The 12,769-nt window shown below is 37.2% G+C and overlaps 2 protein-coding genes across 4 annotated transcripts in view; one reads left to right on the top strand and one right to left on the bottom strand.

Annotated features, from left to right (window-relative positions):
• lhfpl3 (LHFPL tetraspan subfamily member 3) overlaps positions 1-12,202 on the bottom strand; it is a 30,253-nt gene extending 18,051 nt beyond the window's left edge. Inside the window, exon 1 of the mRNA XM_008400349.3 lies at positions 11,454-12,202. Coding sequence (XP_008398571.1) covers positions 11,454-11,901 — 448 coding nt within the window. The 5' untranslated portion in view covers positions 11,902-12,202. The remainder of the gene's footprint in view (positions 1-11,453) is intronic.
• orc5 (origin recognition complex, subunit 5) overlaps positions 1-12,769 on the top strand; it is a 38,359-nt gene that overhangs the window by 14,446 nt on the left and 11,144 nt on the right. The window lies entirely within an intron of this gene.

The following is a 12,769-nucleotide window of genomic DNA, read 5'->3' as shown; positions in this document are numbered from 1 at the left end:
TATTTAAGGATAATTTTGTGCAACAAATGTTTTGACATGCTTTGTATAACCAACAGACGTATCCTAACATGTTCACGGAAGCATAATACGTCCACTTTAATGCACTCCAGGGTTCTCAGATTGATTCTCGAGAGTCGATATGTTCTGATAAATAATTCATGGTGAAACTACTCAAACTGGCCATTGAAAAGGAGAAGCGACAACAGCAGCAGCAATGATGTTTAATTTGAAACATCATTCAAATTGGCTGCGAGGACGAGAAAAGGCCCTATGGATCCAGAAGCAATCCAGTCATGTGACGCTGTTTATCCCGGGTGTCGTTCCTCAACATTCAGCCTGTCACGTCTCATAAAAGCAAAGCGAGCCTCAAAGCTCAGCCTCATTCGGACCTAGAAAGAAAGTTTTGCTGGAAGTTTCCGACCATCTGAGGTCACAGGAAGGTAAAAAGGTGGCGATGGGCTGAGGATTAAGTAATGTAGGTCTCTAAGCTTGCAGCGGTCGATGCCGGCCTGCAATCAGCCGCTCTGCTCCACCCCTCTGCCTTCATCCCCGTTACACTAATTACATTACTCCTGGGGAGGCGGATAATCATATCTTAATGAGGCATGGAAGATTTCAGTCCTCTCAGCGACTTGAACCTTTGTGAAATCTCTTGGATTTGCTTTTCAGCTCGAAAAGCCGGTTTCCAACCAGATCGTCAGAAAATATTTCTAAGCTTTTGATATTTTTCCTTTCAACGCTGTCTAGGATTTACCGGAAGAAGACAAGCACAACGATTGTAATTTAGCATCAGGATTTATGGAGCAATATCCATGTCGATATAAAACTTTGGCAGCTCCTATTGAAACCTTTTACCGTATTCATTTTTCAGACTGGTCTGACTGGAAAGGTTATTCAATTACTTAGAAGAATAAAGCTTCATCACTGATTGGTCATAAAACACAAAACACACAAAGCACTTCGTATGTGATCTAAAACTACAGCTGAACAATATTGACTTAAATATACAATCGCCAAACTTTTCATACCAGATCTGATTGTCTTTCTTGCTTTCTTTTCTGAAAATGAAATTACAAATGACAGAAAATGGCTTTTATTTCAATCATCCTCTCTGTGAGTTGGATGACAGAGTATTAGTGTCAGGTTACAAAACTTCATTTTAATGAGAAAAACGCTCCTTACCCTCAGAGACACCTAAAACAATTACAAAATCAGTCTTCTATGTCTTCTATCACCTGAAGAACATTTCCAGGATTAAAGTTTTAATATAGCAGTAAAATGTGGGATATTAGTCTATTAATGATCTCAAGATCTGATGTGACCAGATCAGTTTGTTTGGTTCTTTCTTCGATTTTGACTCAGTCGCTTGCACAATCATTTTTGATGTTCCTGCATCATTTCCTGCTACTGATGCTGATGTGTTAAAAAATAAAGTATTTCATTGTGTAAAACCAATCCCAAAATAAAACTTCATAAGATGCCCAATATTCATCATTTGAATGTTTAGTTATTTTTAAAATTGTTACTTCATTCTCCTATGTTTATGACTTTATTCTGGTAATATTAACACTTTAATCTCTCATTATTTTGACTTTATTGTTATTTCTGTATTACTACAACTGTATTATTGTAATATTACGACTTTATTCTCATAATTAAGAAGAAAAATCATTGCCTGAATCTTTTGTTGTAGAGTTGACCTGAATTCAAAGTCCAAATAATAATAAGTTGTACGCCATGATTGTCAATCAAGATGGCCGCCCTGGGAGTGGTGACATCACTGTGAACTATGGAAACCCAAGCAAAGCATTGGTGGGAAAAAAATCTAAATTTAAAAAAAAAATTTCATCTTCAGAAACTATGAATTGATTCATCGCCCAGCTCTTTTTTTAACACGTACAAGAACTACTGAGAAATAAATCCATTTATTAGGCTTCAATCTAAAACGTGTGTATGGAATGAAAATGTTATTATTCAGTGTTTTAAAGAACATTTATCCTCTTTAATCTGTTTAGTGTAAGATCATAAAACATTCCCAGCCATCCTAGCAGGTTTACTCTAAAAGCAGGCGGCAAGACGCTGAAAGAAGTTTAGAAAAAACCCAAAATGTCTTTTTTTGGGTCCATTAAATTCATCTGGTTATCAGAAATCTGTTTTATCTGGAACATTTAAGTGTTCAAACAAGCAAAATACTTGGTCAGCACTGCATTGTTGACTTATCTGCTTTCTTTTCACATAACAAAAGTAAATCTTTCTTTTCGGACAGTTTCGTTTTCATCCTTTTCCTCCTTCTGGGGGATTCGTCACTTATCCTGATGCAGCAGGCGAACTATCTATAGTCACTCCCTCAGGGATGCGTCACAATGCGACTGCAAACTGAGACCATTTGCTTAAGCAGCTCTGATGCCTTCTACTTCCACTTGGACGGTCAAAAGCACATCTGTGTGCTTTTCCAAACACACACACACACACACACACACACACACATCAGGATGTCACTACTGCTCTTCCGATCCTTATTCCCCCTCTGAATCCCTCTTTTAGTTCTCCTGCTGCTCCATAACAAGGATCTGATTAGCAGTTTTATAACTTCAACACATCCTGCAGAGAGTCCTGGAAATCCCTTGTTATTGGCCCATCAGCCGGCTTCACCTGTCCGCCGATTGGTCACCGCACCATCATCATCCCACACTTTTAAAAAGGGCAAAGCGGCTTTTTGGAAAATGCCAACATGCCTCTAAAACGTCACAGCCTCTCTGTCCGACGCAGAAACCTCTAGGAAAATATCTGCTAACCTCTCAGCTCTCATTAAAAACCATCTTTTCTTTACATGACAAAAGGAGAAAAAACGATGCAAAAATAACTATTTGTGGGCACGTTATGATTTAATCAAGTCAAGTTTGTTTGATTAACATATTTATTAACATATTTTAGGGTGTTCAAAGAGCTTTAGACCATAAAACATAATACAGCAACCAATTATGAAACCAGAAATAAACATTACATCTGATCAAAAACCAATACCAAGCAAATAAACATCAAATATATTGATGAATTTTCAAGTTATTATCAATCAAAGACAACTCTAAACAGCCTTGATTTAATAGAAATCAGCGTTTCAGCAGTTTTACAGTTTTCTGGAAGCCAATCAGTCTCATTGACTTTTTTAGGCAGACCTGTGAAAATAAAGATAAATGTATGAATGAGTTTCTCTACAACTTGCTGGGAAATTTGTCTTTTGATTCTGAAAAGGCCCTTCAGGTGATGGAAGACTGACTTTGGTTTTGTCTTCATGCGTCTCTGAAGGTCCAGACACAGATTCTGGTCGTTTCCAGCTGTAACTGAGTCTGTACGCTGACTCTTGATCGTTCCTCTGAAGCTCCAACTCCAGTTTTGTTTCTGTTCAGCTGGAGAAAGTAGTGGCTCCTGCTAAGCGTGTGTTCAGTGGGTTTGGACTGAGTCACCTGGTGGTTTTAGAGCATCTGCATGCATGTGGTAATCTAGCAGGAGCATGTAGATGTTAAACAGAAGGAGTCCCAGGTTGGAGCCTTGTGGTACCCCACATTTGATTTCTTACCATGAAAAGTGGTAAGAAAGGGTTTTATTACCACCTATTACCAAACGCCACCAATTTGTAAAAAAAGAACCTCAACATATAAGAAATATGCCAGTATTTGTTGGAAAATACTCAAAATAATCCAGGTTACAACAATTTATTTGAAAAGAATCAAAAACTGCTTGGGGATTCTAAGAGTTTTAGTAGTAATATGATTTCTGGAAACAGTGTTGACCATTTCAATTCATTACCAAGTCTGGAGCAGCAAGGCAATTTCCACAATTCATTACTTTAGTGTCAGTTTATGTCAGAGATGTCCCTGACATTTTGAGAGCCAATTATTGGGGGAAGTTATGTCAACTCTGCTTCCTGTTAAACAGAAAGAATCTCAGATTTTTAGCCGTTTGTGTAATGAAATGTGACAAATGTTTGGAAACCGAAACGTGTGAGCGTAATCATCAGGGAACATGGAATATTTCAAACAGTCAGAGTTTTTTACTTGTTAGATTTTGTTTAGTAAAAAGTTTTAATATGATGACGACATTTTCCGGACAATGTTGCCCAATTAAATGCCAAGTTTGGTGTCTTAAAAACACACAAAGTATTGATTTAGGGAAATTTAGGTGAGTGTGTAGTTATTAGCATGTCAGAAATCTCGATTATTATAAAGAAAATTACAAATTACTTCATTTGTGTACCTTTGATACACAAAAATACCATTAAAAAAAAATTTTTAGGTATCCCATTAATAACCATTGATCAGGGAATATAATTAAAGAAAAACAGAAATCAAATTGTGTTAGTAATGTATTCAGTTTGAAAGTGGATTAATGAGGCATGGAGGGACATAAGAAAAGGAAAATCCCTTTTCCATCAATAGTTACTGTAATTTAATGTAAAAAATACAACCTAAATGCTGCTTTAATGTGCAGGAACCCCAGGGGCTCAAATCAATTCACAGTATAAATATTTGCCCAGTTAAAGCAACGCCGTGTTTGCCTGCTTTATCAGTGGCCTCAAGCTATTTCACTGTTTATTTTTCACCAAGGAACTAATCAGCCACATTCCTGTACTTCATTTCTTTGCAGTTCAGCCTGAACACAGAAGGATCCGTTCTAATAATCTCTGCCGTTTGGAGAGAAAAGGTCTTTAGGAGTCATTTTCCTGTGGTTGGCAGCCATGACAGCCTCTTGTATTACTCTCCGTCTCACATAATCTCCATCTTTCTGTTCGTTCCACATCATGACTGCTCTGCAATCAAAGCTGTCAGTCACAGTTAAAGCTTTAAATACCTGACAGTTCTGCAGTCAGACACAGCGCTCTGACTTCACCTCACTGCTGCTCCGTCACTCCGCTCATTTCTAAGGACAAACTCATCGTAGTTTCATTTTGTGAGGGGTTGACTCAGAAAAGTAGATTATGATTACAATTATCTGTTTACATCTTCCATTTAAATATAATAAAGTAATCTTTTCCAGACTGCTGGATTCATCTCTGATATGTTTTGTTTTTAGCCTACTTCGTGTACTAGCTTAGGTTACTTTTTAAAATTAGCTTAAGGTATCTTTGTTTCGAGTTTAAAGTAGTTTGACAATCTGGAGTGGCGAGCTAACACCGCTAACATTTTTTTTTTGTTGCACAGTAATCGTAAACATTAATTTATGTGCTTCACCGACATTGTATTTAGTGGAAGGTAATGCTAAAGCGCTAACTTCAGCCATGTTTAATTGACTCAAGGTATGTTAATAATAATGTAAAAAATAATTTTATGATCTGGAGCGGTGAGCTAATACCAAAAAAAAAAGTTTGTTTGCTAACCCTAAAGTGGTAAAATGAATGAAAATGAATTCCGCTAACGCTAAAGTGCTACCCCAACATGGTGTTTATAGGAAGCTATTGCTAAAGCGCTACACTAATATTGCATTTATAGAAGCTATTGCTAAAGCGCTACACTCACATTGCATAGGAAGCTATTGCTAAAGCGCTACACTAACATTGCATAGGAAGCTATTGCTAAAGCGCTGCACTAACATTGTATAGGAAGCTATTGCTAAAGCGCTACACTAACATTGTATAGGAAGCTATTGCTAAAGCGCTACACTAACATTGTATAGGAAGCTATTGCTAAAGCGCTACACTAACATTGTATAGGAAGCTATTGCTAAAGCGCTACACTAACATTGTATAGGAAGCTATTGCTAAAGCGCTACACTCACATTGTATAGGAAGCTATTGCTAAAGTGCTATACTAACATTGTATTTTTAGGAAGCTATTGCTAAAGCGCTAGCTTCAACCATGTTTAATTAACTCAAGGTATCATCGTCTGATGTTCAAAGTAGTTTGACGTTCTGGATCAGTGAGCTAACACCACTAACATAAAAGTTAGATGTGCTAATCATAAAAATTTATTTTGCTAACGGTAACGTGCTACACCAGCATGGAATTTAGCGAAAGCTAATGTACTAAATACTTTTTCACAGTTCTGAGATGGATTTTAAATCTGGACAAAATAAAAAGTAGGTTTATCCATATCCAAGAGCTTCTCTTGGTACAATCACATTAAACCGAGGTTTCATATTTGGTACTGTCCCTTTAAGATCCTCGTCAGCAGAAGAAGCTGATCCAGTTTCTTAATCCAGGAGCTGATCCTGGTATCCTCTGACGCTGTGATTTACAGCTGACTTAGCTGCTCTTCTAATTTGTCCCGTTCCCTCTTCGTCTTCATGCTAACGACTGAAACCTGGGTTAGCTTAAACACCGTTAGCCTCCCAGCTGGCAGGAACCATCCAAGCGGAGCAGGGAGTTTCATCGTAACACCTGACTCCGTAATGGCTCTCACATTGTGTGTGTGTGGATAATGTGGGGTCACGTTGCATAACTGTAAAGCTTCTCCCAGTAGCTCATTATGTGTGTGAGAGGATAACGATTGGGCTGATGTCATTAGCACTCAGCTTCAATTTGTACTGGAAATGCACTCAGTCCACATTAACGTGCTTCTTTAAATCCACCAATTATTGACAAAACTTAATGAAAGCTACAGATACAGAACTCTGACAACAATAATACAACTTCCTAAAGTGATTTTCAGAGTTTATCTGAGCTCTCTCAAGGTGTCAGAGCAAAATTCTGACTTTTTTTCTCAGAATTTTGAATTTTTTCCAACAATTCAGATTAATTTTGTTTTTGTAATCTTGTGAAATTAGAGTCAAAATTCTTTCTATTTTTTTTTTTTATTAGTGGCCCTAATCTTCTGTAAAAATCGACTAAAACCGGATTTTGCATGAGGAAATTCTTAGATTTTATGCTGAAGCCGCCCAGCCGTCGCTCTCTCACAGGGGATGTTCATGGCATGAAGGAGGCCAAGTAGCGGCAGCTGCATCCTGTTACAGCCCTGCTTCCTGTTATTCTGGAAAGCAACGTTCGGATCAATACTTCCAGCTACCAAATGGACCTCTTATCGCTGCGTTGGAGAGCCAGCTCCCACTCTAAAGCACCACTTAGTGGGCCGACCGGACCATGAGGACTGACCAGAAAATGGCCGCCGTGCTGCAGATGTTCCAGCAGCACTTTAGAGTGAATCACCTCTGATCCGATGCACATTTGTGGGCTTACAGCTGCTGAGGCCCGAGCAAGTTTCCAGGCAGAAGGTTTTCTAACTCTGTTCATGAGCGCGGTTCTAAGATCCGGGCGGTTATCCTGGTTATTGGGCATCAACGTGCAGCGTCACGCCACTGATTACTTCCTGCTGCTGCTCACAGCGTCTGCACTGCTTCTGCTTTTAGAGTCGAAAATAAATGGTTTCTAAGCTGAAGCTGCACAAAATACCCTTTTCATCCCGACTGATATTAGCTCAAACATTTTCTGTTTTAGGTCAGGATCACCAAAATAGTTTCTATTTTATTACTGTATCTGCTTTAAGCACATTTATGAAAACCTGTCAAGAATCCACAACATTTATATCCAGAAGAGCCAAATTCACTCTGAAAACAACCAAATAAAACTCAGTTAGAGGCACAAATGATAAATATCTACTTTAGAACATTTCTTGTCGTTTTTAAATATCTCTATTTTTAGGATTTAAAATAAAGATGAACCTAAAAGACGATTGTTCATTTATTAAAAAAGCACAAAGATTCCAACTTATTTACAAGGAAGATGGATGTAAAGATGGATTATTGACACGTTTAGTGTGATTCCTTGTGGAAATTCAGTGCAAATATGGCTGGAAAAAGAAACTTGGAAATTTATGGCTTTCAAAAGTTGAAAATTTGTGAGAAAAAAAATCAGAATGAGATTAATCAAAAAAAAAAAAAACATTGAAATTTTGGACCTTGAAAAGTCAAAAATTTTTGAGACAAAAATTAAAACTGAGATTGATGCTATAAATTTTCTAAAATTAATGTCAAAAACTTCTGTGTTTCAAAAGTAAAAAATCTGCTAGAAAAATCTCGTAAATTTTGAGAGAAATCTCAAAGTTTCTAGAAAAACATGAAAATATCAGTTTCAAAAGTTGAATATTTGTGTGAGAAAAAAAAGTCTGGAATTTTGTGATTAATCTCATAATTTTTCCAGAAAAAAACGTTGCGTTTCAAAAGTCAAAAATCTGAGAAGCAACTAAAAAACTTTTAGATTAAACCCAGAAATTTTTCACTTTTTTTTAAAAGTTGAAAATTTACAAGATTAAAAACTTCAGAGTTTTTTCTGACATATTTTTGACTTTTCAAGCTCTGAAGTTTCCACGTTTTTTTTTTTCCAGAAAATCAGATTTTTTTCTAGTAAATTTTCAACTTTTGGATCTCAACTTTTGTTTTTTTCTAAAACAAAAAATGTGTTTTGGCAACAAATAACTCCTTTTCTCTCCGTCTTGTCTTCCTCGGTGTCTTGTTGTACGGACAAGAGTAAACAGAGGAAAGTTGTTTGTTCAGAACCAGTTTGGTTCTCCTGTTGGTTCCTGTTTGTTTGCCTTTAATTACCTTCATCCAGTTGGACATTCACACCTTTCCACCCCAGGCTGTGGACGGCAGCCGCCTCGTTATCCATCCACTCCTCCACAACCTGTTTGTTCCTCACTCTTGTAAAAAAAAAAAAAGTCATTTCTAGCAGCACAGAAAGGTGTAAAAGCCGCTTCTCTGTTTGAGTTTGGTGCTAATGAACCGCGTTCAAGAAAAACCATCAAACAGGAATGTTTGATGGTTCACTGAGTTTTTTAATCATAACTGCGTTTCTGGAGTCTAACACTAACCCTAAAGCTAATTAAACATTCGGGAACGTCTGCAGCTTTCCTGATTTCCAGAGTTCTTGCAGAGGCGGGGAAATGTTTTATCTGAGGAAATGATTAACGAGAAGGACTAAACAATCTGGATTTCCAAATTAATAATTCCATTTTTAACCATATTGAAGCAATTTTCAGATTATATTTTCAAAATCTAAGCCTCCTTAACTTGCTAACTTTGTTAATCTGAGCGTTTTATTTGTCTGCTGTGGTGGAAAATAACGGATCTAAAACAGGAACGCTGTGAATCAGACGGTTTTCTGGAAACCCAAATGAAATGTTGTGTTTTTCATTTTTAGCTTTAATTAATTGAACCTGTCAAATTTGTGCAGTGAGAAACAAAATAATTAGAATAAAACCCGTTTTGATCGTCATCAGGAACGATTTCAGAGGGAAAGATGTGGATTTTCTTCACTGAGTTTATTACAACCTGATACGATCTTCAGATAAATATTTTTGTCTTTACTGTTCAGATGTTTTTGCATGTGAAAATTTTAATCTTCTTTGGAGAATTTAACTTTTACGGAAGAGAATTGGGGCCACTGGAAAAAAAGACATTTATTTTCTCAAAATTTTGAGTTTAATCTCAAAGTTTACATTTTTTCTCAAAATTATTAATTTGTGACTCAGATTTGTGACTTTTTTTCTCAAATTGTTTGATCTCATATTTTTTTTATCCTTTCCCAAAATTTTGACTTTAATCTTAGAAATCTGACTTTATTCTATAAAATTTTAAATTTCATCTCAGAATTCTGACTTTTTTTCTCAAAATGTTGACTTTTAAATTATTTATGCAGCATCTTTAGTCTTAAAACTAAACTATCACATAAATTTGGGACAAAAACAAAAACAATCCTGTGACAAGAAAGAAACAGTTTGAACTTTATGGGAGTAAAACCTCAAAATTAGCCTTTTTATTTATTTATTTTTTTAAGATTTTAAAAATTTTCTGTAAAAATTCCGACCAAAAAAATTTAGAAATTTTGTCAGTCTGAATTTAAACCAGGGGCCATTCAGTCGTTCCAAGGGCCACAAATCACGAATCGCCCTGAATGCGGTTATAAAATAAAGAATAATTTCTTCATTTTCTAAGAATTTTCACTTTAATCTCAGATTTGTGACTTTTTTTCTCAAATTGTTGACTTTAATCTCAGATTTGTGACTTTTTTTCTCAAATTGTTGACTTTAATCTCAGATTTGTGACTTTTTTTCTCAAATTGTTGACTTTAATCTCAGATTTCTAATCCAGATCATCACAAATTTACTTTTATTTACCGGTCAGAAAACTGCTGCAGGTCGAACTTTGACTCAAAATCTGACCTGTTTCCTCTCTGTTAGCCTGATTTTATTGGTTATGACATTTTTGAACTGCTGTCATTTTTCAGCAGGTTCTGAGGGATTATTTAATATTCTGGGTCAGAAATCTGGATCTATGGGGACAAACGCTGACAAAACAAAAACACTTTCAGATGCCTGTGGAGTAAATTAAAGTTTATATTCAAATTCTCACTCTGTGGTTACTGTGTGCATCATTGTTTATATTTTCTGCAAATATAATATTTAAACTCACTCAGATGCGTTTAGAGCTATTCTTACATCAAAAGGATTTGAAGAGAAACTTTTAATGTTTCTGCTGAAAGTTTCGACTCCAGCATAAATTACACTTTTATGTTTTCTTCCAGCTGGAGGTGAAAGGTGCAAAATAAAGAAATATGAGTTGGTGTTGGAGAAAAACAACACATTTTATCTAATTACAGATGCAATGTGTGAAAAACTAACTGTGTTCTCACTGCTGCTGTTAAAACTGAAATAATAAACAGTTTGTTTTTATAGTGGGAAAAGTTTTGGCGAACATTTGCTAAATTCAAAGTTTCCTCCCACTTTTTGTCTCAAAAAAACAAAAGTGATTTCATTTTGTTTCCAGTTTTACTTCTTCTGCAATATTTCAATAAAACGGATTCAGATATTTAAATAATCTGTAGATTATTGTAGAGCTGAAGCAAAACAAATAGTCGCAAAGTTTATATTTTGAATCAATTACATTTTATTCCCAGGTGTTTATTTTAGTAAATGTTGCTGGATATTTGTGGTCAAACTTCCTATTTACGTAAAATAAAAGAGAAAAACATGGATGATAAACGACAAAAAACCTTTAGTACTGAACAATTTTTGCCTTTTTTTTAAAAAAGATTTAGAAAATTTCTGTAAAACTTCCAACCAAAAATATTTACAAATTTTGTCAATCCAAGGGCCACAAATGGCCCCCGAACCTCACTTTGAGCACCACTGTTTCAGAGTAATACTAAATAAATATGCAGGTTACACTTTTATTTGTAAACAATAATAACAAATCGGATAAAATAAGTTTGTAATGAGATGAAGCATCAAAAAGTTTAAGGGATGTGAAGACCGAAAGGGACGCAGGTGAGAACTTTGAGGTGTATATTGATAAATTATAGGATTCCTCCTGTTTCAATGCACAAACAGCTGTCAGATTACTATGTCGCCATATTGTGGCGCCCCCTCTGGCCCGGCGCCCCTATCCATTTGCGCCCAGAACTTTTTAAAATGAATTTCTGGATGCCTCCAGATCAACTCCCACCTGTAGTCCCCGAGCCTCCTACCTGCAGCCAGCTGCATCCAGCCGCAGATCTTGTACACGGTTCCGGTGCTGCAGAAGAAGAAGAGCGCGAAGCAGCCGATGCAGGTGAGAACCAGCGCCATGGACATGCCGATGAAGACGGAGGCAGCCTTGAAGGCGCCGGACGGGATGCTGTGGAACTCCGTGAAGCTGCCCTGACACACCAGGTCCCGGGACAGCCCGTTCCCGATGCAGTAGTGGAACAGACCGAAGTAGCCCACCTGCGGGGTGTCCATGCCGTCCCCGATCCAGTAGGGCTGGATGAAGCACACCACGTTGACGATGGCGAAGAGGATGGTGAAGATGGCCCACAGGACGCCGATGGCGCGGGAGTTGCGCACGTAGTTGGTTTGGTAGATTTTGGCAGCCTCGGAGGCGGGGAGCATGGTGGTGGTGGTGGTGGTCGTGGTGCTGGGGGCCCCAGGGACCATATCCTCTGGACTCTTCCGCTCTGTCCTCCGGATCCGCTCAGCAGACGAAGATCTGCCTCATCTGGGCTCGCTATTCAGCAGAACTTCTTCCTCCTGGTCGCTCAGTTTGCAGCTGCAGCCACAGCCTCACCGCATCCTCGCATCCGTGGATTCCTCGCTCCGAAAACGAAACCAAAATCCTATCTGCGGAGGATTTTACTCCCCATCTGCGCTCACATTCAGCTTCCTCCGGAGGCGGTGAGGGATGCGCTCGGATCGGTCCGTCCTCTGCGCCGACAGAGCAACAACTGCAGCTGCGATCCGACCGAATCAGAGCTGGAGGAGATCCGCGGTTCCTGGGCCAGCCCACAGTTCCTAATCCTGTTCTGACGTAGTGTTATTCCTGCAGGGCGCCAAATCTCAAACTGAAACACATGGATTCAAATTTAACTGAAGCGTCATCATTATGGATTTGTTAGATATGCTCATTTTGTCCCATGATATATTTGCATTTGCGAAATATATCACAAGTTTACTTATGTTTTTCTGCTGAATATTTGTTTATGTTGTTTAATATTAATTAACTTATTTATTTGCATTTATTCATGTTATCTGGTAATGGTTTTGGTATTTTTTATTTTCAATGTTTTTGTATTAATGGTTTTGTTTGCTTAATTGTTTTCAGAATTTTTAATTATTTGCCTTTATTCGTGGTTTTATTAGCAGTTTTTGTACTTTTTATTAATGGTTTTATTTGTTTTATTATATTCGTGTTGCATAATTATTTGTATTTACTTATAGTTTTATTTATCAATGGTATTGATATCTTTTTATCTTTAGTATTTTAAAAAATTTTTAGTTATTAATGGTTTTGGTATTTTTATTTTTC

Source organism: Poecilia reticulata, chromosome 23, assembly GCF_904066995.2.
Source record: "Poecilia reticulata chromosome 23, P_reticulata-male-v2, whole genome shotgun sequence".
In the NCBI taxonomy this organism is placed as follows: Eukaryota; Metazoa; Chordata; class Actinopteri; order Cyprinodontiformes; family Poeciliidae; genus Poecilia; species Poecilia reticulata.
This window is presented reverse-complemented; position numbering and strand designations above follow the sequence as displayed.